The sequence below is a fragment of the Centrocercus urophasianus genome, unplaced genomic scaffold, assembly GCF_019232065.1.
Source record: "Centrocercus urophasianus isolate 14NV4802_14NV808 unplaced genomic scaffold, USGS_Curo_1.0 seq_10, whole genome shotgun sequence".
NCBI classification, from domain to species: Eukaryota; Metazoa; Chordata; class Aves; order Galliformes; family Phasianidae; genus Centrocercus; species Centrocercus urophasianus.
The window spans coordinates 83,662,794-83,690,174 of record NW_024884142.1 but is presented as its reverse complement, the minus strand read 5'-3'; the positions used below and the strand labels follow the sequence as shown (position 1 = coordinate 83,690,174).

The window sequence follows — 27,381 nt, the reverse complement described above, 5'->3', positions numbered from 1 at the left end:
AGGATGGGGCATCGCTGGTTAGATTTTAAACTGACTTCCTAGTTCCCAAGTGATTAAAAGGGTCTGGCAGAAAGAAGGCATATAAGTATATGAGATATTGTTGACTCAGCCTGGTAATAACCAGTTGGTAGTTTGCTAGGACATAGTAGTGGAAGGAGCTGCAGGTATTGAACTTAAAGGAAGAGTGAGGGGGTAGTGGGATTAAGTATCTATCCACTAACAGATGGGAGACATGGAATAATATGGAAAGGTGGTGAGGGCTAAGATGGCACAATTGTAAAAGACATGGTGTGTATATCTTAGTCACTTTGAGACCATATTGAATGTGGCTGTTAAATTCTCTGTACAATTAAAAGGGATAGGAACATTTGTAATTTTGTTGCAAGTTGATATGATCTCTTGTCACTGATTTGAGTAAGATGGTACTATAGTTTTTAATTTAGCAGATTAAGAGGCACAATTAAAATATCACAAGAAAGATCATAATCTAAACCTCTGGGTGTTCTTTGGATTTTTTTTTAGTTTTTTGATGTTGCTGTTAGTTTGTTTTGCTTATCCCTGCCAAATTGATAACAAGAGTTAGTGTATGTAACAATTACTTCCACTACTGTGGAATTTGCTGTAGTTTGTAGGCTGAAGTGTTAATAAATACCTTGCAGTATTCCAGAGGGACAAGCTTTCCATCTAATTAATAAAACTGGAAAGAATACCCAGGACACTGAACCATATCTTTCTTATTAGTGTTGGCTTCTACAAAGGAGAATCCCTGAATCTCAACACATTAGTAAATGTCATACTCCTGGGTTGCGCAGAGACCTCTTGAAAAACTGCTGATTTGCTGTAGAATAAAATCACCATAGACTTTAGAAACATTTCATCTAGGGAATACCAAGTGTAGAAAATCAGTGTAAAACATGACATGCATTATAGCAGCTACAGATTTGTGCCACATTTGGTGAATCTTGAAAGAGAAAACATGCAATTATACCCCATTTCCCTTCCGTTTTTGGTCTGTACTTATGCTAATGAATCTCTGTATGTCAGAGTATGGCCTTGCTGCAGTTAGGTTTTCTAAAGACTGAACAAAAGCCCTCTTTTGCATGTTCTTTCAGAGAGATTCCTTAGAACACTTTATGCTGATGTGTAAGCTGCATGCAGCTGCTTATTGCACATCTATGTAATGCCAATTCCCTTTTCATCTGTAGTAATCCATACTTTGTCCCTGTATGTCCAATCCAGTTCTGTTTCATGGCAGTTTGAGCTAAACCAGAAATGAGCAGCCTAGCTTTGACCATCATGTAATTCTTTGCTATACTTCATTACAATGCAGCTGCAATCTTACACTAAGCAATAGTGATGTGCGTTCTCTGATAGACTGAGCGTTCACCAATGTAAATTAGAAACCACACAGCTCTTCTGTGGAAAAAAGAATGTAGGATGGCATCGATGTGATTCCTCATATTATTTGCATTATTTTTGATGTAGCAGTCCAATTGGTATAACTCTGCTTCCAGAAGGAATTAATATGACATCTTTGTATTTACTTCTTACTTGAAGTTTTTGCTCTGAAAAATGTTCTTGCTGGGTGCATTTGTATTTTTTTTTTTTTCATTCTGCTGATGTGAGTGATTGGGTGAGAGGATAAAAAGAGGGAATGTTACAGAGCTCATCCATGATGCTAATTTAGTTAAATAAAAGTCAACTGGATGGGATGTGGAGAAGGTAGAAGATTTACCACATTTTGTCCATGCTTCAGCTAAGACCTTTACTGAATTCTGGTAAAATTTTACCACATAAGAAGGCAGATTAAAATGTTATTCAGGAATCAGAGTCCAGTGATACCTGTATATCTTGGTATTTCACATGGACTAATGTACTGTATGTGCTTAAATTTTTGGTTTTGTGTGTACCCTGCAAGGAATAGATGAATTCACACAGTGTTCAGTGAATATCCCCTATACATGTGATTTCATTAAAGCTCATTAACAACAGATACTGGTCCTTAGAAGACCATACATAGTTATACCCAGCTTAAAAAAATTCCAGAATTACACATTCCCTTTCTGCAGTAGCTTTTACAGTACTCAGAGTTTACTTATTGCAAATGCATGCATCCACAGGCCTATGCAAACACACGCATCTGCCTTGCTGCTGTTACGTATATAATGCAAATTTCTTGTGCTTTGGCTCTTCCCTATTTGTTAGTTATGTCTTTCCACAGCAGCAGCTCCAGAGTGAGAGCTCAGTTGCTGTGATTTTGAGATTCTTTGCCTGGGGCAGATCACTCTAAGCTCTTCTGTTGTAAACTGTTAATGTAGCAGCAGGCTCCAAACACCTCTGAGGAAGGCAGCCCAGATTCTGAGACTTAAATTTTAAGGAATGGAGCAAGTGAATACTTATAGTGAGAACTTACACTCTACTGCTTTCAGCAGTCATCAGCCTCAGAAAGAGACCTAAACTGTACAGTAAGCAGAAGCTTCATGAAAACTTTTTCTAAATTCTTCAATTTAGAGACTATACTGAATAAGGAAGAAAAAGCCTTTGTCCTTTTTTTTTTTCCTTTTAAGTTTCCTTGTCTTCTGATGCATTTCAGCCATGAACTTGAAATCGGCGTCACAACTAATCTTATGCTGCTGGAAAGACTACTACTAGATCTAGTTTTAGAGCAAATGTTTTCATACTCTTTCCTGAACTTTTTCAAAGTTGGTGAGGATGCTGCAGCTCTCCATCTCTGTTTCTCAGAGATCATTTACTCAGCTTTTTCTCACTCTGGAGCAACAAACAGTAGGTATTTGGAAGGCCTTCTGACTTATATTAGAGTGTATTGTTGGAGGTCACCCCTATAAAGTACTTGCTGGTGGTGCAGGTACCAAGATCATATTGAATTTTCTTGTTACTTTATCTTACACTGAATTTTTGAAAGTATTTTCATTTTCAAACTGAACATAAAGTAATATAGGACAACATCGCATAAAATTGTATTTCCCATTCTGCCTCCAGTGAAAGCCTGTCATCTGACTTCACCTCTGTGCATCTGCTCAGAATAATACATTTAGAAACTAAGAATATTTTGCTTTTTTGGTCTCGTAAGCAAAAGACTTGGATTTGCTTTTAAGAATATGATTTTCAAATTTGTGTTTTATCTGGAGGAAGAGCTGATTTGTCTGTATAAATCCCCTTCATCAAAACTAGCAGATGAATAAGGTGACACCTTGCCTTCCATAGAAAAATACATAGTCCTAAAGCATATGTAATTTTTTTTTTTTTTTTTTTTTTTTTTTTTTTTCTGGAGAACTATGAAAGGGTTTTACATCTTTAGGAAGCCAAACAGATTTCAAATTGAATAAGGGTGGAAAAGAGCAGGAGAGAAAGAGGAAGGATTTCCTTTCTGCGAGCCGCCAGCTTTCCCAAGTGCCTCATCCTCTCCCCTCTGTCATCCTGAGGCAATGTGCCTGCATTTGTGTGTAGATTTATAGTTTATCTTTATCTATGGCTTCATCTGTAGGTAGCTATTATAGCCGCCTTGCCTGGATATTGTTTGGGCCTGATAGATCTGTCTGTAGTTCATCAAAGGGGAGCTGAGTGGCTAAAAGCCATTGGGTCCAGCTGAGGATGAAATACGAGCCATCAGCCTTGGTAATGGCTGTAAAATTTCATAATTACACGGCCTTTATTACATTGCATAATGATCCTGAAGCAGTATGGAACAATTAATTAAGATTTTCAACCGTGGCTCTTTCAGAAATTAAAAGGTGCTGGTGGCTGAGAAATGGGGAAGTGTCTTGTCCTAAAAGCATTAGGGATGCTTAAGAAGTACTTCCTGGGTGCTTTTTTTTAAAAAAAAAAGGCAAAAGAAAAAGAAGTAAAGAATAAAGATGCAGAATAGAAGATCAACTAGTTAGGCAGCTAATGTCACAGTAATGTTTTTGTACTTCACTCCTAATTCTTCATTTCAAACTTGATTCTAAAGCTCCCACAGCAGTAACTGCTGTAAAGCTGTTCCTCTTCTGTTCTCTAAAAATTTTCATGCCTTTTTTTCCTATGCTCTGTTCCAGGCATTTGTCACACTAATAGCAGCATATCAGAGTGTAGTGACCAAGAATTTCCTTGTAATGAACTTTTCTGTGTGTGAGGCCATGGATATTCTCTGAAGATCACTAGAGTTTGATAAACATTCCCAACAGGCATTTTTTGTAACTGTTTTTGTAAACTTCTTCCCCCCTTTTCTCCTTTGTAAAAGCACCGGGTCAGGTATAAGATAATATGATGTATTTTCCCTTATACCGATCTCTGAGCTGATCAGAAATAGTTTCTTAAGTTGCCACAAAAATATTGTGCAGCTTTCTGCTGCACGTAGTGCTAGAAGTATTTGCGTGTAAGCAATGGCAGCAGGAAGCAGGCGGGCACAGAGCGTGCCCCTCCTGTGACCAGCTCCTGGTTATCGTTCCAAAGGCAGCTGGCAAGCTGTGATCCAAATGTGAGGTGTGCAGTCCTCACTGTACTAGATGTGGTGAAACTGATGGAAAATAGCCCCACCATTGCCCATGCACTACCCACGGTTTCTGGTCTGGCAGGAAGGAGTCTCCTTTTCGCTGACTGCCATTAGTTGCCCTTTTCTTCCCCTCAAACTCTTCTGGTTCATACGAACTCTTTGTCTAACTCTTAGACAGAATGAGTGTTGAGTTTTAGTGTTTTTAAATTGACCGGTTATCATGTAAGGTCCTATCAGTCTAAATATTTTATGAGAAGCTAAGGTTTCCCCTGGGCACCTCTAATAATGAACTTTCGGCAGGAAATTTAGAAAGGATTATGTGTTTCAAGGAGGAGCTGGCTGCTCGAAGTAAATTCTCTTGTTGAGTCATTTATTCCCTTAATAGGAATTTTCTGATCTGCTGTCATTCTTGTTCACACACTGGGTGTCACTGCCTCTAAAACACTTGTCATTCTTTAATGGAAACAAAATAGTCATTGCAGTCAGAGCCGCAATGTCATTCCACTACCCCTTGCTGCGTCGGCAATAGTGAAAATGACAGAGCGGCTCTCAGTAGGGGTAATTAAAATGTAAATATTGATATTTTATTATTTGAAATTACTTTCCAGTGCGGCATTTAATATCTCTCCATCTGTGCGGCTCTGTTTAGCGGTCACTTTAGTGCAGCTCTGGGATGCCAAGCAGCGGCTTGATCCCCGTTATGTCAAAATGCTTGTTGCTGCTTAATTTTGATATCTAATTAAGTGGAAAAGTACAGTCCACACTGTAATCCATGGCATCTTAACCAGCTGCTTGGGTATATTTAGAATTAATCTCCACTATGGAATCATCCTAATGTATGCAATTAAGTGTCTGCCGATGGCTAATTAGGTGTATTAGAATCAGGCAGCTTCCTTTTTTTTTTCTTTTTCTCCTTCTCCCTCTTTATTTATTTATTTATTTATTTATTTATTTATTTATTTATTTATTTTATATGTGCGTGTGTGTGGACTCCTATAGACTTAAGTTACACCCTCCAGAGATTATCTTAGTGATACTTATTTCACATGGGAGAATGAATACATGTTCATCTGTGACTTGTACCCAAAAGGAGGGAGAACAGAAACATCATTGGGATTTTTTGACATCTGCAGCAGATCAAGAAAATCAACTAACCAATGGAAATGTTTTTAAAAATTTGGAAGGAGGAAGTTGTTCTGAAGTGCAAAAAGATACATCTACCAGAAATCTTCCTACCTGAGGTTTTTGCTTTGGCTCCAGGGATTTTGTGCAGTTCGGCACACGGAGGGTTAACACAGAGATGTTGGTTGGGTGGCAGGCAGGGATGTTTTTGTGCTGATACATTCAGTGTGTGGTTTGTGTTATTAAGGTGATTCAGGAGCTCCTGGGAGCCTGGCCCTGCGTGAGGGAGGCAGCAGGGATTGCTGCCCACCCAGCCAGTGAACAGCGAGAAGTCCGTCCTTTCTGTGGGAAAGAAAAGGGATAATCAAACAAACTTGGCTTTGAAGCCTGGCATGTACTCAAAAACATGCGTCCACAAAAGATGGAAGGAGTTTTTGTGTGAAACCAATATTTATGTTGAGAATATGGTTGGTCTTTTTTTATGTAGACTCACTGAAAAAAGCCCATCGGGATCATAAGTGTACTCTTGGTCTGTTTTATCCTATACAAATGCTTGAGCACGCAAGTGGTTCCTTGGAATGTACCAGATATCCTAAAAAGCAAATTTCCTTTTAAGAATTGAAAGAGTTAACTTTAAATAAGCAGACCAAAGCATGTATGTAGTGCGTTCGATAGATCACCCTCTGGAATCTGCAAGTTGATAGTGCTGTCCTTAGGGAGATCTCCAGCTTCTTTGTGCTAGACCAGGCTGCTACGCTGAATTTAGAACTTCTTAATGGTCCGTATTTTAGAATTTAAAAAGTCACTACAGAGAAGTAAAGCATAAGGATTTCCATGTGCCAAGTGTCCAACATACAGGAGAAAAAAAGAACAGTTTATGATTAATCAGGTATTTTCCTCTATTCTCAGAGCATCTGTTGACTATCCAAATAGAAGTGTTTGGCTTGTTTCCTTTTTAATATAACATTGGTATGAATTTGGAGTAATACTATTTAAAATTGTGGAAGCGAAAGCTCCAATGGTAAAACTAGCCCAAAGGAAAAATCAGATATTAATCTGTTTAAATCTGTTTTATTTTCCTTTATCTAAGTGAGTTCTGGAATTATAAGGTATGAAATGAAAATTAATGGAAATAGAGTGCACAATATTTCAAACCATCTGTTTCCAGAAATGCCATTAGGAAGTATCCCATACGTGGAGGTCTCACCAAATCTGTCCTGAAGCAAGGTTTCTCTCCACGTTTTTTCATCATTAATGTTCCTCTGCAGAGTATTAGCAATTGAAAGTGCTTCTGTGAGGCCAGAGACAGTCTTAATTAGTGACATTTTGCAGCTCGTGACTGTTGCTAAAGAAGAAACTCATGAGATCTTGTGGTGTAACTAGAAATAAGAAATGTTAAAGTAGCTGCCTACAAATATTTGTCTGGTCAGAGAAAGGTACTCCTGCTACAAATCTATTGGAAGTACAGGGAGTTACATCTCACTGTGTGCATTCTGCTCGTATAGAAGTGACAAGCTGGAATTGTTCCTACCTAGTGTTACCATGTAAGGTTTTACAGGTGAAAAGAAAAATAATTCTAACTGGTATTTAAATTACATTAACACCTTTTCCTATAGCTGGAGAGAAAGGTTGCACTAAGCAAGCAGCATCTTCGCTGCTGTAAATGTCTAATTTGCTGCTTTTAAATTGCTGTGAACTTCACTTACTTACTCTTGCTGAATGAATCCAGTGTTGCAAATACTTCTGACAAGTGAATATTTGCTTAGTGAGAATCCATTGTTCTTAATGGATTGAGAGAGCTGTATGCTGTGAATGAACTGTTATTGCTGCACCATCTCTCCTCTGTTGTTCCAGGGAGACGAAAACAGTGTCACAATAAAAAGCCCTGGGCTTATGCTCTGTGGGGCATTTCCCTTTACACTGATAGGGAAGGAACTTTGTTCAAGGCCAGAAGGACACACTGAAAACAACACTAGGAAAATGGGGTGGTTTCGCTTGTCCTCCATGCAGAAAGTTGTTGAGTGAGATGAGTTCCTAACCATAACTTGAGCTGTGGCAGATCCAGTAAGAAGCTTGGAAGCTGTAGCCAACAAATGATGCAAGTGGAATCTTAGGCTGTACTTAATGTTTGAATTTGTGCTTTGGTATCTATCTGTGACTTCCAAGTTTGGGATTTTGTTTCATGATCTGACACCTTTCACATGAAAATTCCCTCTTGTGCTTACTTCTCATGAGGCAATTGCATATTGCCTCATGCAATTATTAGCCCTTTGGCTAGGGGCTCCATGAACAAATGGGTATGAAAAAAAGAAGGAAAAATAAATAAAAGAAACAAACGATATAACAGGTCCACCCCGAAATAATGAGTTGTTTCTATTTTAGTTCCAGCTTTTACCAAGAACCAAACTTCAACCATTATCTGTGAAATTTGTTGGGTGATTTGTCAGAGCTCTCCCTTCAGTTTTTCTAACAACTGAAATATATGCAAGTCTTGTTACATATTTTTATAATACCGAGTATTCTGAAATACAGTGAAATCAGTCTTCTGTTGAACGTATATAAAAAAAGGTACTCTTAATTGAGAGCTATGCGCTCTAAGACACTCTAAAGAGTGGAGTATCCTGGCCTTGAAAGGCAGTGGGATTCCTTCAGATTCACTCCTGTGCTGTCAAGAAAAAAGCATTTGGCCTGCTGCTTATCGTTTGAGTGTGAGGCCACACACCCTGTCTGTAAAGTGTTCTGTGCTTTAAAAAAGAGTTTCCAATATCCATTCGTTCTCTTGGCAGTGGTGACTTGACATCAGTTTTGAAGTAAGGAAATCGCACTGGAAACATCAGCACCGTTAAAACGTTTAGAAGGAAGTTAATCTATCAAAATTAAGTGTAAATAATTTGAAAATCCAACTCTGATATTTCAACTGTGGAAATATATTGAATCTGCAACACACTAGTGAACATGTCATTTTCAAGCACAGCTTTAATTATAGAAAATGTAAATGAAGATACTTGAAGTATAAACCAGGGCAAGCCAGAGGAATATTCTGGTCTTAAAAGTAACAAAGACAAAACCAACTGGTGAAGTAAATGGGAGGTGATTATCAGAAAGCTCGAGCAACTCCCAGGTTTGCCAGCAATTTCTTTTCTGGTCTGATCAAATATTATGATTTCTGAGCACATAACAGCGAGGAAGCAAAGTTCATTCCCTGCAAAGTGAAACCGCCAGGACTCGAGCCAGAGCAGCCCAGTACAGGCATCGCATCAAATGCTCAGGGCTGCAGACGATGGCAGGGCTGAGTCCAGTCTCAGAAATAAGTAGCTCTCGCAGCGCTGCGTGTGAGCTGCTCATCTTGCTGTGGCACTTGACCATCTGCAGCTGCTTCGCTGCAGCCCCCAGTGAGTTCATGTCCATGAAGTCCATCTTAATGAAGTAGAGGAAAAGGTCTTCAGGAATATAAAAGATTTCCCTGCTTAGCATGGAGCTGAGAGCAATGCGAAAAGAGAGCAAGCAGTGCAAGGTAGCGGCAAAGCCCTGTGGCTCCTGCAGCTCCACTCAACAGCACCACGTTGCACTGCTCCTTGCCGTGTTGTTCCCCCAATAAACGTGCGAGGGCCCTTCTACCTCTTTATTTCTGCTTCCTTGGAGCTCAGGGCTTGCTGGTATGTGAAAGGAGAAACGTAAGCATATGTTCAGTTGCTCAATCAACCTTTTCTCGATGCACACTCAGTGATCTCAGCAAGTCATTACGGCATAATTACAATTTGAGCGTGATACGCTGTTTGTAGAAAAGTATCTATTTTTAGCTGAAGGAATGCTACAGTCCCTGAAAAGGAAGAGAAAGAAAGAAAAAAAAAGGAAGGGAGAAAATCCGTAACCAGCAAATCAATGCTATTGTTAACTGATATTATGAGACACCCTGTAGATTTACAATGCTTGCATGCAGCCACATAAATCCGTGCTGAAAAGAATGCCTACCAGGGGTTAAATTCATGTGCCTGCATTGCAGCCTATTTCTGTCAACACTCAGCTCAGGAAATAAACATTTATGCTTTCTGAAATGAAAGTGTATTTTTGAAGACTAGCCGTCAGATATTTTTTGCCCTTCACACTTTCAAATGCTTAGCCTTTTTTGTAAGTTGACTGCAAAGTGCATCAGTTTGCTAGGCAAAAAGGAAAAAAAAAAACCCTTGACAAGTGCCCATGGCATCATTGTCATGCACAAGAGTTTCTGGTAGGAGATGGCAGGAGGGTTGGCACAAAACATGCTTCCTTCAAGCTTATTACCTCGGGGGTACCTGACTCCTGAGAAGCCTTTCGATCCTTCCAGATGACGTTATTCCCGGCTGTCATCTGCTTTCTCTGGAGCGCTGCTGCAGCCCAGCACTGCCGAGCTGCGGTCAGGGCACAGGGCCTTCCCACCAGCACAGCCTGCTGGGCGCAACATGGCGGCAGGGAGGGAGGCGGGAGTTGTCCCCATGTGCTGTGTGAGGAGGCACTGAGGTGTGCAGCGTCGTTTTTTTAAACAGCTGCTGTGCAGGTCTGCACCTAAAACTCCTTCCTAGCAAGGCTCCTAAGGGTAAGGAGGCAGAGCAGGCTGGACAAAGTTCCAGACCCTGCCATGGGCAGTACCTTGGGGCTGTGCTGGAAAGGCCGGTGCAGTAGGCCGGGAGTGCATTCGTGCATGAGCTGGAAACTTCTTTTCAGATAGTCACAGTGCAGAATAGGAAATGTCTGCTTGTTACGGAATAGAATTCATTTTAGGAGACCCCTATAATGAGAGCTTGAGAATCAAAGCTAAGTTTGTCATGAAATACACACAGCCTTCACAAAACATTTCAGAATGAATCCCTGTATGTAAATACACATATACCTCTGTCATCTGTTCTGCTAACTGTGACTTGCTGAGCACCTATTAAACAGGCACTGGTGGGATGCAGGACAACTGCTGGATACTGTCTCGTGTTCCAAAAAATCAGGTAGATTACAATGTCGTACAGTTCTATATTCCCACGAGGGGCGCCTTTAAAAGTTAAAACATGCTTTCACTGAGCAGGCTTTCAAGGAGAAGTTGCTTCAATCAGGGAGAAAATAATCATGTTTGTTTGATTTATTATTGGAGAGTAGAACAGTGTGGTTTATATCTAAGAGTTTTCCTCGTAAAAAAGTCGGTTGATTTTTCGTGTGTCACATAAAAACAATTAGTATATTTACTGTAGCAGAGAGCAGATTTTTCAAGAGTGCAGAACAATAAATTATATACAGAATCCTATTTTCCCCCCTCAGAGGACATATTTAATTTCCTTTTGCAGTGACACGATAAATGTTACTGAAACAGAGCAGTATTTATTAAAAAAAAATAATAATAAAAAAGTACTAAAATAGACAAGTAAACAAAAGGAGAAGGTTGGGAGTGTTCCAGGAAAAAAAGAAAAAAAAAAAATAGACTAGAAAGAAATTGCAAGTTAAACTTTTTTTTAATCAAATCTGATTTTATTGCTTCTTGCTTAATTAAACTCCTCGGAAGACTGTGAAACATTGTTATACCTGAAAAATTGTTAATTTGTAAATCACAGGGACAAAAGGGCTCCACTGCAACTTTAAAGTTTCTATGCACGTAAATGTCAATAGAGTGCCTTCTCCATCATCAGCACTAAATTCACATTGATGCCTCTTTTCTTCTCTGTATTGATCCTTCCATGAGAACGTAGATTTGTATCTGTTAATTAATGCGTCCTGAAACAGCGTTTGTATTAATCAGGCAGATAAGAAAAATTGGATGCCTGCACCCTCATGACAACCGTAAAAGTGCTGGCCCTGATAAAATCGTGGATGGACCTCAATAAAAAAGTTCCTCCTTCCACTCAATAAACTAATCATCCTGCTTTTAATTATTCGGCAGAAAGATGTGTGGAGATTGGAGAATGTGTAAATCTATTTACTAACAGCAGTGTCTGGGAGGGAGAATAGGGCTGTCACAGGACGGTGCTGCAGGCTATGGTCTCTGTCCATCTGCTGCTGCAGAAAAACTGGTTCTTGAAAGACGGGAAGGAACAGAAGCGCAGAAGCTAATTGAAATCACGAATTCTTCCCTATAACCTCTCAAACGATTATTTCTTCTCCATTTCTCTCTTATTTATTTTAATCACAGATGTGTTATTTTCCATTGTCACCTCCTCGAGGGTTTTCTGGCAGTGCTGGCTCAGGCTTTGTTGGTTTTATTTTGAAGGCAGAGAGCTACAGTTCTATCATGAGACTCAAAAGACAGTATGAGAAAATGAAAACAAATAAGGGGGAGGAAAAAGAGAGAGCAAGCATGCAGCCAGTTTTATATTTCATTTTTTTATGGATGCCTGGTGGTTTGGATGTGGGGTTGTCTTTTTTTATTGTATTACTTTTGTTGTTTAGTGCCTATAGAGAAAATCTTGTTTGGAGTAGGTGCCTTGCAGATTTGCTAGTTTATGAACTATTCCTGCTTGACTATAACTCTTGACTTTCAAAACAGAAAAATGCATTTAAGAGTAATCTGATGGCAAAAAGAATGTTCTTGCAGCAGGAACCCTGTCAGAGAACATGTAAGCAGCTCCATAAACAACTAAATGAAAGCCTCAGACATGCCTTAAGACCCTTTAAGAAAGGCTTGACTAATCCCCTTTGATGATTTTATTAAGTACTCGTGGTTGCTGGTGCCAACTGGCAAACTGCTGCAGCTCACCAACAGGCCAGGAAATCACATCGTCTCCCCTCTTGTTCCATAGCTCCTAATGTGATTGGGATATTAGCAGTTTGATATCAGAAATTAACAGGTACTGTAAACAAGAGGCTGAAAAGGTAAAGCAGTAAAGATGTTTGCCCCCCATGATCCTATTAGGAAAGACAGCAGGGGAAAAAAGAAAAAAAAAAAAAAAAAGCAAAAGTTAAATTCATTAAGAGGCATTTATTAAATTTTTCTTGTCCTCAGAAAGGTGACAGTGTGACTGCTGTTCAGTTGGCACCGTAGTGTGGCATTCTGTTCCTTCAAAAAGTGCAGCAGAGGCAGGAGCTGTTGCAGAAGGAATTAGCATCTTTTCTGAGGAGTGAGTTGCTTCTCTTTCCCCTGAGGTTAAAGTTCAAAGAGAAATTTCCTCTTTGTGCTTATCACTCTAATTCTATTAAAACACCAAATCTTCCCTTTCTGTTTTTTTTCCCCTCCTAAATCATTCTTCTTGGACTGTGGTGTAGATGAACAGGGGCAGGAAATCCCAATTCCACAGCGCTGGGATTTTAGAACTGAGCGTGAGTATTTCAGGGCAAAGAAGACGTGGTACAAATCCTAGCCTGTCCTTGTAATGCTCCCCAAATTAACACAGTTCCTACAGAAAGATTCTACAAAAACCTACTTGTTTACAACTCTGTGTGGTGATTAGAAAACATTAGGTATTGTGTTGCTTCATTTTACTGTAATAAAGTGAGGAAGACAGACACAAAATCAGAAGGGAGAATAATAAATGTATGTTTTATGACAATGCATATAAAAATAAGTAGAAGAGAAGATTTATGGCAAATCCAAACCTGCTTAATAGTTTTTCTTGTGTTTTGTTGTGTTTTTTTTTTCCTATTCAGGATTCTCTACTTTGTCTCTAGCTGACCAGATGAGCCTTCTGCAGAGTGCTTGGATGGAGATTTTGATTCTCGGTGTTGTATACCGGTCACTTTCTTTTGAGGATGAGCTTGTTTATGCTGAAGACTATATTATGGATGAAGACCAGTCCAAATTGGCAGGCCTTCTTGACCTTAACAATGCCATACTGCAACTGGTAAAGAAATACAAGAGCATGAAGCTGGAGAAAGAAGAGTTTGTCACCCTCAAAGCTATAGCACTTGCTAATTCAGGTTGGCAGAGTGGCACAATGGTTGCTACATTTTTAATATGTCACTTTTCTCCATAGTACTTTCTGCATGCTTGTTTTAAATACAGGTTTAGAACAAGAAGTTGGTAATCAGCCCTTAGTCTAACAGGTAACAATCAAAGCAGTTCAAACTAAGAGGAGCTTTCTGGTCCTAAGTAATCGGGGAATACATTCCTAAGGGAGTGGAGAGTAATGCACTGTGATTTGGAGAGTATTTTACAGGCGAAGATCCTTGCAAATGAATATGGATGCTCTTCTCCTAAATCCATTCCATAATCCAGATGAGTCTAATCATCGTAGTTAAAATGAACAGAAAGGATACAGGAGGATATGCTACATCCGTTCTCTTTAAATGCAGCTACTGATTTATAAGATAGAGTGAATTCAGGGTTTGGGAGGGGGGAGGAGATTCTTTATTAATCTGACGGGGACCCCATTTTACCTTTTGGATCCTCTGCATTTGTGGTAACGCTTCTCCAAAGATTACTGTTACCTGTGCAGAAAGAGTTAAAAATCTCAGAAAGATTTTTTTTCTCCTGCATTTGAATTTAAAAGTGCTGAAGCAGTGAATACTGCCAGATAAGTAAAAATCGTTTTTGCTTTGTTGTTTTTCCTTTTGTGTCTCCTTAATGCTTTATTGTGGTCTTAAGTCCCTTTTAGCATTTGCATAAAGTTCACGATAGATCCCTCTTTAATGACGTGCCGATCATTAGATACCTGTGTGTCAATAACATGCTCTGATGCTATGTTCCATTGACAGTCACACCGTGCCCCTCCATCTGCTTTTGTTTTGACCCTATCTTTGAACTTTATCTTGGTTGCTGGCCAGTAGTTTTCCCTTTAATTACAAGAAGGAAACTGTCAATAAAATCTGTTAAATGGGATGCAATGAGTGGCTTGAATGGGCGGACGGCTATTTGTTCAAATTCTGCAGCATTCAAGGTATTGACAGTTTGTTTTCTGGGGCCATATGTGACGATCAATCTCAGACTGGGCTCAGCCGCGCTGAAAAATGAAAAACCAGATTGCTTTTGCTTACTTGTGGATGACGACTTGTGATTTGGCGCGGTCCTAGTGAGATGAGACCTTCTGCCCAAATTGCCCCCCTGAGAGCCAGGACGCGTGACTGTTTTTAGAAATAATTTTTTAATTGATTTTGTAATTAACAGTTCATCTACAATATTGATGCATGAATCCTCAGATTGATAGGAGGGAAATTGTTTTCAACAATGAAGTTGTACTTTCCTATTTGTCTTTGTAATGTGATTTAGCACTCTGCATTTTTAATTGGAAATATAATTCAAAAACATGCAAAGCCAAAATGCTTATTAGTTTCTTTGTATTCTCCACCCCACTAACTCTGTCCCTGGTTTTAGAATATTGTTTTATTTTCGGAAGAGAAACAAATCTGAAATGTCCCTCAAACCTCCAAGCTATTTTGTAATTGAGGATTTATTTAAAATTTTTGACCACTGTAATGGTACACTTGAGAACAGTTTGCAGCTACGGGAAGATAGCCCTAGATTGTTCATACTAATGGAGTAAAGCAATAAAGTTATCTGGAATTAGGAGTCCAAATTGGGGGCTTATTTTTGTTTTTCTAATTTTTAAATTGGTCTATTTGATTCAGAAGTATTTCTGCATCTTACTTGATAAAGAGGGAAGGAGCTAGAATGTAGGAATCCAGTGTTAAATACTATTCACAGCCTTTTTTTTTTCCTTTTTTTTCCTCAAGAGGCATGCAGTGTTTAAGAAATAATAAAATACATTGCTGCCAAAAAAAGTTTATTCATGCATTGTGCATGGAGTGTGTTAAAATAATCCATAGCTTCATTAACTTCCCTGGGAATTACAACCAGGATAATGTCAGAGAGAAATACCATTTCGTATACTAGAATTCAGGGCACATTGAAGGGAAAACATTTCCTTCCCTCGTCTGCAGTGGATTAAAATTGCCATTTTAAAATGAAACTATTGCATGGAGGAGTTACAAAGCAAATCAGGCATTTGACTTCCTTCTCAACAGAGCAGTCTGATGGCTGGCATTAAATAGCGCAGGTCCAGGTTGTGCATGCGGCAGATATCAAACTTGCATCAACTATAGCTGCACTGGCCTGCAGAGTATCAAGCCCCCAGTGTTTTAATTACAAATACTGCTAAAATTAAAGTAGGAAAGCAAAACTGAAGTTTTGCCTGGTTTTGATAAAACCAGGAATAGCTTATTTGTACATAACTGAGGAGTTGGTTAATGGAATTGCAGCCATACCTGAAAAAAGGAAGTAAAATGCCATTATAAAATCAATCAGTTAGCAATTCATGTTTCAAAGTATTTTGCTGCTGCATCGACTTTCTTCAAGAACTACAGCTATTTATTTTTCTGGTTTAAAATAGAGCAAAATTTCTATAGCTGTAGAGAGCGTGGGTGAAGTAGAATAAGAAATCGCAGGCATTTCGGCCACATCCATGCTGTCTGCTAGGATCCCAGGTTAACTCTGCCGTAAATAGTAGACAGAGGTGGTTTTATGGCTCTGCATCTGTGTTGGTGATTTATGACACAGTGTTGTGCTGTTTTCATTGCTGGTATAGAGAAACAGAAAAAGAAATTGTAGATTGCCTTAATATTGATTGTATTTTATATAAATAGGTACCACAAGCTTTGCTTTGGCCAGCATATCTGTTACCCTGACCACGAGAACACCCCAAGTGCTGTCTTTTCTGTTGGCCCGTGGAATCTCTTCCTGTGGTGTTTAAACTCGGAGAGGTCCCCCAAACCACAGGGCCCTCCTCATTCCCAGCCTTTCCCTTCTTTCTTTCCCTGTCCTCCTTGCACAGGAGCAGGTTAGCCCCTCGGCTGCCCAAACGCCGTGATCTGGCACTGCCAAGCACTTTGTTTACCCACGCAGAAAATCAGCTTTGAATGGTTTCCAAAACATGCATGTACCAATTACTTCCCTGTGTGTAAGGGAAGGTGAACTATTTACAAAATACATTCAGGTGAACACAAGTGCACGCATGCACGCTCTGGCATGTAAAAGGTGACCTCCTCATCTTTTTGTGTTAGAAAATACTTCCATGTATTGATTAGGAAATACTAAACAGGGAGTTGCAGGTGAGCAGATTTTTGAAATTGCCTCATCAGTGAGGACAAAATTATGCCTTCAGGCCAAAATGTTGCAGAAGAGCTCAGGAGTCAGAACTCAGGGCAGATTTTTAAGAGAAGCTCAATTCCCATCTAAGACCTAAAAATAAGTAACTAACGTGTCAAAATACATTAGCACATTATAAAATGTTATCTGTGTGTATCTGCCTAATAGAGTGCTGGCATCTTGAAAAATCTGACCCAAATGTGGATGCTAGGCACTTTAGAAGTATAGCCCTATGCACTGTTGAAAATTTAATCTTGAGCATTAATACTGGCTGTCTCGCCTGTGCCACCAGAAGGAGAAAAGGGCCTCCACTTGCCATTGCAATTTCAGGTCTCTCTTATTAACTGTCTCTTAAAAAAAAAAACATAGACAACCCTTTCAGTGCCAAAAGAGCAAGAACCAAGAAGCATCTTGTGCATGGTAGCAGCACGAAGTGCAGAGCAACACTGATGCCAAGTTGCACAGGGATCTGTCTTGGTGGAAGATGTAGTTCTTACCTACAGCTCATTTCACTTTCCAGTCAACAAAACACTGTGCTCAGAGCTAGGCTATTGGAATTAAATAATACTATTATACTAAAAATTAATTGCTAGAGCCTCGTAAATCAGTTATTCCATAGGATTTCATCATTATTTCCAATGTAGAGCGTGGCTTATTGTATGTCACAAAAGACTGTATTTATTTTCTAACAATGCCATTTTTTTTTTAATTTTATTTAGCCATTTTTGTGTATCTGTCAGTGTTAGACTTCACAGTTAACACATACCTATGATGAATAGACATGCATAAAAACATATGTACATGAGCATTTCACTGGTGTATTACAAATGTTTATTTCACCAACTAGAAATAGCAACTCCTTCATATAATTAACTCTTTCATCTAATTTCATGTAAAGAGCAAAAAAAAAAAAAAAAAAAAAAAAGATTGAGAAAAGGAAATTGCCAGGACAATCAGAGTTTTCCTGCTGCATGAACACAGCTTTTTCCTCATGGCCCATTTTCATTTAATCACATAGATGGCACCTGCAATGCTTAGAGGAAGTAAATAACCATTCCCAACTGAGATATATTTTGGGTCAGTTGTTGTTCACCAGCTGCCACAGCAGATAGGTGCTGGTAGTCACCCTCTCTTGCCACAGCCGTGTACCAATGGCTCTCAGTGATAACATGGCAATTTATTGCTGTCTTGTAGTGAAAAAAAGGATTTTGATGCAGTCATTCAACATTCTCTCTTAGTTGGTGTCTTATCCCACAACTCCATCATTCAAATACCCCTTTCCAGAGTTTTAGTAGCCTCACTGAGTACTGAGTATTCAAACCAGTTGTTGGTGTGCAACTTGTTCTACCTTGCAGAAATATTATTTTCTTTGGTGCCCTCAGTACCTATCCTCATGGAAAGTTAACCATTTCAGGAATGAAAAAAAAGGTTCATTTACTGCATTTGAACTTCAGCCTATGCTTTCAGTTCACCATTGATCCAGTCAGCCCCTGAAATAAGCAGGCATGTTCTGTGAAGTCATTTCTTCTCTCACTCCTGCTTAATTTCCTGCCATATTTTAGAAACTTCTGTGAAGCTTCAGATTCCACGCTCTCCTTAAAAGCCAACCATACCTGGGCTATTCAGGCAAAGATGCTGTTCACAAAACAAAGCATACGAGCCTGTTTCACTTATTTGGTTTCTACTGCCTATAATCTATATGAACAAGGGATTCATAGTTTATACCTCTTTCCAATATATTTCCAATATATATCTTTCCAATATATTTCCAATATTTCCAATATATATTTCAACTGAAATGTCTGTTTACAGTGGAATAATCAAGGTATCAGATGATTCCCACCATACCCTTTTGCAAGAGAAAATACTGTGTTTGTTTGCTTGTCTCTTAGCCTCAGCATGCAGCTCCCAGCAGATAGTTCTGTTCAGGAAAGACAGATAGACAGATGATAGGCAAGTTCAGTTCCAGGCTAGAAAGGGCTGGGAATTCTTGTTGGGTGAGGTTTGATTTGCTCATACCACTCTGTTGTCTTTCTCCTAAAAAGGATAAGCATTTGACAGAAATGCAAGTTTTCCTGTATAAATATCTCACATTTCAGCAGGACGTGACGGAACTCTGTAATTCTGAAAGCAGCTCCCCAGTGTGAATCCTGTGGCAGTTTTTGTGGTTTTTTGTTTGTTTTGCTTTTTGTTTTTGATTTTGTTTTGTTTTTTTTTTTATTGTCAGTCGTCCAAAAAATATTTTTTTTTATTTGAGACATAACCCAGATTAGGATTCTGTTCTTAGGTGAAGTCAAAACCGTAGTGTACCATTCTCACTCTTCATCTTATCCACTTCTTCCAGGAACCTGCAGCTCCCTGACCTGATTTACCAGTTCTTAGTTTATGAGCCACCCCTCTGCAGCACAATGATTGCTGTCTCTCAAGTGCCTTGCCCTGCTCGTTGCTTTTTGCCCCTCTGATGTGCTCTATCAGCATCTTAATGTATTTGTTCACTGCTGCACACTCCCTGCTGCTTGATTCACTATAATAATTTCTTGCTTGATGCTACCAGAGTTTTCTGATGTGAAGAAATACTTCATTTCAGACCCCTGGGTTTCCTCTGCTTTCTCCTCAGTGATGCTATATACACACTGCAAACCACTACCAGACACTCTTTCCTGAGCAGCACCTTGTATCAGCTTATCTTGTGCCTGATGAGCAATTCTAGTGTCACCAGTCAGAGACACTTCTTTTTCAGAGCATTTAAGATCAAATTCTGCTTGCTTTCAAATGACAGTACTTTCAAACTGCCCTGTTTAATTTCATTCTTTATATAGGCATTGATTTTTAGGTGTCTTAGATCTACCTATAGGTTTCCTTTGGATATTAGAACGTAACTGGAAATTATCCAGACTGTCCATGATGCCAATTAAAAAAAAAAAACAACAAAAAACAAGTATAATTTCTGGGTGTTTTCTTGGAAGAACATTCCAATATAGGAAGAACATTCAAAATCTTTGTACCTAGCTTAAAATCCAATTTCACATTGTCTTTGTAATTATTTCTTTACTTCTGAACTGCCACACTGAGTCTGTGTTTCCCTAAATTACTGTGGTGCTTGTTGACATTGCCCTCTCTTACTGGTGTGGATTGGTCTTATCAGCAATAAGCTAACCTGCTCTGAATTCACTTCAGTGTCTGCCAGTCTGTAGTTACTGCGAAGATTTCTCTTTTATTTTTCCTCTTCTTTTCCCCTTGGCTAGTTCAGCATTTTCAACCATTTTCTTTATTTTCAAAGGCTTACGCCTGGGGGATTAAGATCTACATTCGTTTAATATCGGGAATAAAGTGGAAGTTTGAAACTGCAAGGCTAAAACTTGAAGAAGGATCTTTGTAGAGATTAATATTTTCCTGAGCAGTCTGCGAGCTGAATCATGGTCTAATTAAATAGCCCAGATTTAGTGAGTTTGCACTTAAACATTAGCATCCCCTAGAATGTGCAAAGCTGAAATGAGTTTGAATTTTTTCTGTAAATGGGAAGTTAAATTATCATAGTAATTTCATTAAATCATTTTTTAATCTTTCGAGCCAAATCACAACTTTAAGAGAATAATTTGGAGCTGTAGTCAGTGTTTGTAAGTGCCTGTCTCCCCTCTGGCTTTCTTACTCCATTTCCTGTTCCACTCGCAGATCGCTCCCCAGTTTCATACAGAACCAGCCCAATTTCCTACTAAGCTAAAAGCTGAACATCTCTAGTCATGTGCTCCAGAATGACCTGTCTCTCTGTACAGTATGGTGTAGAAAATTCTGCAAGAAGAGCCAGCTTTTGACCTGCCTAGAGTTTGTTACTGCTAAAATGCTTCTGTCTGGTTCTCCCACTCCATTGTGGATTAGGGAGGAGGAGGAGGAGATGTGTCACTGCTGCACGAAGTGTGCGTGGTGCCTGGGAAATGACTTGGAGCAGCACTTGGAGTCGTGTCTGTGCTATGTTCCACAGCTGTGAATGTCTGAGGGCTTGGTAGAGTCAGGCAGTGGAGGCAATTTGTTTGGAGTTTGCATTCCAAATAAAGTGCGGTGGTTGGACATTGTGCGTGAGACATGGGTCACGTTTGTCTGTGTGTGTTAACATCTCTGTATTGGTTACATTCTGCTTGTAGGGTGCAGAATTCAGAGATTTTCTCTTATTGACATAATTATTTAATAGGATCACCATATTAGAAATCTATCAAAAACGTATGGATTTGATGAATGGACTCACTAAACTTTTAACTTAGAACTAAATTTTGCTAGAGATACCAATTCCCTGGCATCATTTTTAGAGTGTCTTGGCCCTCTGTTTCCCTAGCATAGGGATATTTGAGTCGCTGCTTTTGGCACAGTGCACCTCGATGTGCAGTATTTCCTCCCTGCAGCGCGTGTCTCCCTGCACGCTTCCTAGAGCGTGTATCCGCTAAGACTCAGAATTATTAAACATGTGAAATTCCCATAGGACTCCATTATGTGTAATTAACAGATAAACTGTCATCAGAATCAATAAAACGTGCTAAATGATCCAAACTTGTATATAATTAAGTGTCTGTTTTAGAGCAGGAGCTGTAACTTTTTTTTTTTTTTTTCCTATTCAATTTGCACATTTGTTTTGACAATAGAAGCTGGAACATTTTGGTTAACCTGTTACTTACTGGTTTGTATTTTAGTTTCATATGTTTCTGTGTAAAAACGCAAAGCATTTACTATGGGGCCTTATTACCTGGGGAAGTAGTTGTGTGTAAGCTTTCAGGAGATGAATCTTAGATGCACCTTCATGCTTAGAATGTAATTGAAGTATTTGAAGCATATGGAAAATTTGTTGCTGTTGTCATCAGCAGGGGGAAAAACATGAGGCAAATCAAAATACTTACCCAGCACATCACTTAATGCAGGAGATGGAAACAGTGATGGAAGTGGGTTCTTCCCTGTCTACTTCCCAGCCATTATTCTGCCTAGTATGGGAGCTTCATTCCAAAAAAAAAAACACCCCGAAGCAAACCAGAAAAACCCCACAAGATACCAAGAAAGCCCCCTACTAAACAGATTTCCAAGGAGATGCTGTGGCAGTACAGTGGATTCACTGCCCTAGTCCCGCCCCATGCTGCACTCACAGTGTCACGTACCCTGGGACGTGCACCCCTTCACAAGTCCCATTTTCATGTGATACTCTATTTGGTCTGTAAGTCTGCAGGCCATCCAAATTTTGGTGACTGATTCGGGTGTTTGGTGGCCCATTTCCCCTGCAGCTATTCTTCCCTCCTCGCATTCCTCCTCCTTGGAATACATTGCTTTTTCTTTGGCATTTATGATTACATAAAACTGGAGAGTTAGGGCTTCTCATGTGAAATCATCTCCGCATGGTCCAGTAACTGCATGTTCTCAGGGACATCTTCCTCTTTGTATTTATGCTGTTTAGGGTTTTACAGTTATTTCAGTTAGATCTTTTCTTTTTATTTCACACTTCCATTGCTTTAATCTTTCCAGGTCACATAGCAGCTCAGTTTAGTTCTCTGTGTGCCTTTTGCCCAGACTTCTCACTCAGTGCTTACACCACCAGAACACCTCACCTGGAAAGAGTCAGGGCCAGGAGCTTGCTCTGGGGGGGTTAAAAAAATGGCAAATCCCCAACAATAACAAGACAAAGCAACCTCTGGGTGGATGTCGAAAAGGAGCTTAACTCGGTGCTGCAATATCTGATGGGCCTGAGGGAGAAAAACTTTGCTAGGCCTATCAGGAAATCACATCAAACCCACTCTTCCCTTCCGTCAGTGAAGTACTCCTCACGCTGTCATTTTTATGTAGCTGTTGGCACCACTGATGGCCACAGCTTCCAGCCTCTCAGCCTTGAAGCCTGCTGCAGTTTCCCACAGCCTTCCCATAGCATTCCCATAGCTTTTCTCACAACTGTGCAAGGCACCGTGTGGAACAGTCAGGGTGGCCAGTACCCTGGCTTCAGGAGGATGAGGAGAAGGATTGCTTACCCAGGAGTTTAATTCATAGCTCGGCAGCAATTCTAGTTACTGTCCTAAGGGTTGATCTCGAAATAAGCGCGTAATTCTCTCCTTTGTAAAAGAGGACGGCACCAGGGAAAGAGTCGTGCAGGCGTTGAGCTGCCTGACGTTCTGGCACGCCCTGCTGACACCTCCTGTCGCTCCTTTGTTTTGCAGACTCAATGCACATAGAGGACGTTGAGGCAGTGCAGAAACTTCAGGACGTCTTACACGAGGCTCTGCAGGATTATGAGGCCGGACAGCACATGGAAGACCCGCGTCGTGCCGGCAAGATGCTGATGACTCTCCCACTTCTGAGGCAAACCTCCACCAAGGCTGTGCAGCATTTCTACAACATCAAACTGGAAGGCAAAGTCCCCATGCACAAACTTTTTTTGGAAATGCTGGAGGCCAAGGTCTGACTAAAGCATCATGGGCTTTCCCATCATGCACGTTTTAAAAGAAAAAAAAAAAAAAGGGAAAATAAACAGGATAATAATGGCAAAGAAACTTAGTGTTTAATTAAGGAAAAAAAAAATGACTGCACTGATATTTAGCAGCAAGACTGTGAAGCAGCTTTCAACTTTTTCTTCTGTGTCTTTCTGATGCAGTTTTTCCTTTCCTTTTCCTTTTCTCTCTTTTCCTTTCTGTTCTTTCCTTTCCTTTTTCCTTTTCTCTTTTTCCTTTGCTGCTGAACTTTTTAAAAGAGGTCTCTAATTGAAGAGAGATGGAAGCCAGGCCTGCCAAAGGATGGAAATCCATAATATGGATGCCAGTGAACTTATTATGAACCATAATGTCCCCAATGACAAAGGAATCAAAGAGAGAACCACCGTACCTAGCAGTACAGTACAACACGATGAACTGACTGAATGCAGTATTAGATTTCATAGGAGCAGTCTCTAATTAGACGACTAAGCGACGATGCATCGGCTGCTTCTTATCATTGCATTTTCCATCTAGATCAGTTACAGCCATTTGATTCCTTAATTGTTTTTTCGAGTCTTCCAGATATTTCTTAGGTTAGCTACAATGTAACTTTTTCAGGGAATAGTTTAAGCTTTATTCATTCATGCAATACTAAAGAGAAAGAAATACTGCATTTTTGTGCTGGCTTGAACAATGATGAACAATAATGAAGGACAAATGAATCCTGAAGGAAGATTTTTTTAAATGTTTTGTTTCTTCTTACTAACGGAGATTTTTTTGTACCAGCTTTACCAGTTTTCAGCCATTTATTAATGTGGGAATTTATCTTACTAAAGCAATAGTTGAAGGGAAGGTGCATATTATCACGGATGCAATTTATGTTGTGTGCCAGTCTGGTCCAAAACATCCAGTTTCTTAACATGAGCTCCAGTTTATAACTAAATGTTCACTGACTCAAAGGATTAGATTACACCTACAGTATATCTGAGTAGTCTAGCATATAAATACGCCATGTCAAATACCAATCTATAAAGGTGTTAGGAGACAGCGACTGTACAGAAGTATAGTTGCTATGTGATTTCTAACTGCTTCAGTTGTCGATGAATGAGATACTGCCTGTTTGCAAAATTATAACCTTACACACAGAGAAACCCTCAGTAGCTTAGAGGCAATAAGGCAAACGCCACCGTCTGCAAAATTAAGAAATCAGAGTAGTAGCCTTCTGACCAAATTCAACGATTTAACACTTCTGTACCTTATTTATTAATTTAGATTTTATTTTGTAAATTGCGATTGTTAACAAGTAGCTAAACCAGTATACGTGCTTTTCAACCACTATTGTCACAGCATGGAAGTCAGTCAGTTTCAAGACTGTTAAGAGGTGTAATCTAATGTATAAACCGATTAGATGCCCCCAGAAAACTACAGTCGCTGAATAACCAATAAACAGTAACCTCCATCAAACGCTATACCAATGTACCAGTGTTAGTAGCTGCTCCCTGTACTATGTGAACATCCTTATTCTATGTACACAGATGTAATTAAAATTGTAATCCTAACAAACAAAAGAAATGTAGTTCAGCTTTTCAATGTTTCATGTTTGCTGTGCTTTTCTGAATTTTTATGTTGCATTCAAAGACTGTTGTCTTGTTCTTCTTGTGGTGTTTGGATTCTTGTGGTGTGTGCTTATAGACACAGGGTAGAATTAGAGACAATATTGGATGTACAATTCCTCAGGAGATTACAGTAGTATATTCTATTCCTTACCGGTAATAAGGTTCTTCCTAGTAATAATTAAGAGATCAAAACTCCAAACAAATACTCGTTATGAACAGATACACATCGAAATCATAATATTTTCAAAACAAGGGATAATTTCTGTAACAGTTTATTATAGAATACCAATGTATAGCTTAGAAATAAAACTTTGAATATTTCAAGATTATAGATAAGTCTAATTTTTAAACGCTGTAAATATAGCTTTTATCCAATCATCTCTCAGATGTTGTTATTAACTCGCTCTGTGTTGTTGCAAAACTTTTTTGGTGCGGACAAGTTTCCAAAACTATTGCTACGTTGTGTGCTTTAAACAAAATAACAATGGGCCGATGCGACGTCGGCCTCGTGCTAGAAAAGACTGTGTATCTATCATTAGCTATATGGGACTATATTGTAGGTTGTGTTTTCTCAGTAGAGAAGTGACTGTAGTGTGATTCTAGGTAAATCATCATAAGCAATTCATTCAGATGGTCAATAACTTGAAATTTATAGCTGTGATAGGAGTTCAGAAATTGGCACATCCCTTTTTAAAAAAAAAGTCAGAAAAAATACAACTCCTGGGAAAAAGGTGCTGATTCTATAAGATTATTTATATATGTAAGAGTGCAAAAAAAAAAAAAAAAAAAAGTTTATTTTCCAGAAAGTTTGTGCAGGGTTTAAGTTGCTACTGTTCAAGTACACTATATATATATAAATATATAATATAAATATTGTTTTTGCTGTATCACATTAAAGAACTTGGGCTTCAGGGTCAAAAGCCAGTCGACTAGAAATATACAAAAACACACACAAAAAAATGGAGATGTGTTAAAGGCACACGGTGCAAATTTTAGTTTTCGTTTTCAGTAATTTTTGGAGCTGCAAAAGAACAAGTATCTCAAGACTGTAAAAGCATTACCTGAACTAGAGCTAAAAGAACTGCACGGGCTTTACCATATTGTTCATCTTAAACCTTGCTGGAGAAGAGTTCTTACAAGACCACTTACTTAATGTGAAGTGTTGGGAAATTTTCGAAGGGTGTATGTTTTAGCCATAACAATTTAATTTCTATTTTTGCTTCATTTTTTAATTTTTTCTTATTTAAAGCAATATGATTGTGTGACTCCCAGAAGTTACACGTTTGTTTCAATCAGATCAGATTGTTGTATTTATTCCACTATTTTGCATTTAAATGATAACATAAAAAGATATAAAAAATTAAAACTGCTATTTTTCTTATAGAAGAGAAAATGGGTGTTGGTGATTGTATTTTAATTATTTAAGCGTCTCTGTTTACCTGCCTAGGAAAACATTTTATGGCAGTCTTATCGTGCAAAGATCGCAAAAGGACAAAAAAAAATTAAACTGCTTATAATAATCCAGGAGTTGCATAATAGCCAGTAGTTAAAAAGCGAAACAGAACAAAAAATACAAACAAACATGTCTATAGCTGTAGATGGGCTTCACATCTGTATAGCAATCAACTGTATATTTTTGTGATGTGTATCATACCGTGTGCTCCAACCAATGTCCATTTGTGTAAATGTATTTATTTTATATTGTATATATTGTTAAATGCAAAAAGGAGATATGATTCTGTAACTCCAATCAGTTCAGATGTGTAACTCAAATTATTATGCCTTTCAGGATGATGGTAGAGCAATATTAAACAAGCTTCCACTTTTGATTGCTTTTATTTTATTTTTTGTGTTGTGGGGTTTTTTTGGTTTTATTTTTGTTTCCTAGGGAGGAAATAAGCCGATCAGCATCACCTTTTGTTACTTCCATTCAGAGAGTAGAGAGCATCACCCTCTTCCCTTGAAGTACAATATGAGTGTAAATAAATGCTATATAAAGCCTTGTCAGAATGAATTCCGATGTGGTACAAGACATTTTGCATACTCTTAAATATGCAAAATGTCTCATAGCACATTAGAATTCAGGCTGACAGGCCTTTATATAGCACTTATTTAATCTTAAAGCATCTCCACATCAACCTGCATTACTCAAAATCATTGCCTCTCTGTCAATGTCATAAAAGAAAACTTTCCCACTATTTTAAGATCACGTTAATATCATCTGGAAGTACTTACTTGCTTTTTCATCAACAGCCGAGCCTGTCATTCACTTCCTACTGTAGGAGATCCGTTTTGTGTCTTCTGGTAAAAAAATATAAAATCTGTATTACTTGATCCAGGTTTTCTGAATGGAAGTCAACAGCCATAGGAGCAATAATATAGATTGGTGTTAATTAAGTGCACTGATAAGTCTTTAAGATCCAGGGGGTTAAAGCAGCGTGGTTCATAGCTGGCCCTGACGGCCCCACAGGGGTCGGCCCGCGCTGCCAGTGGACCCTTCTGGACCCATCACAGAAGTGCTAATGTGTGCTTTTCTTGCCTTCTAGTCTGTCTTGGTAGTACTTTGTCATGCTTGCCAACATATTTCTCACCTTCACTGCTGGCCGTCCTCTGGAGGCTCTGGCTGATGGTGCAGCACGATGCTGGGGGCCTGCAGCATGGCGGTGAGCCTCGAACAGTGCGAGGGGCATC

At 39.1% G+C, this 27,381-nt stretch overlaps 1 protein-coding gene across 9 annotated transcripts in view; it reads left to right on the top strand.

The window, feature by feature from the left end:
- ESRRG (estrogen related receptor gamma) overlaps positions 1-26,519 on the top strand; it is a 382,468-nt gene extending 355,949 nt beyond the window's left edge. For all 9 annotated transcript variants that reach the window (XM_042817747.1, XM_042817791.1, XM_042817764.1 and 6 more), the window contains 2 exons: positions 13,211-13,480; positions 22,823-26,519. In XM_042817747.1, the coding sequence (XP_042673681.1) occupies positions 13,211-13,480; positions 22,823-23,067 (515 nt within the window). In that variant the 3' untranslated portion in view covers positions 23,068-26,519. The remainder of the gene's footprint in view (positions 1-13,210; positions 13,481-22,822) is intronic.
- The last annotated feature ends 862 nt before the right edge of the window (positions 26,520-27,381 follow it).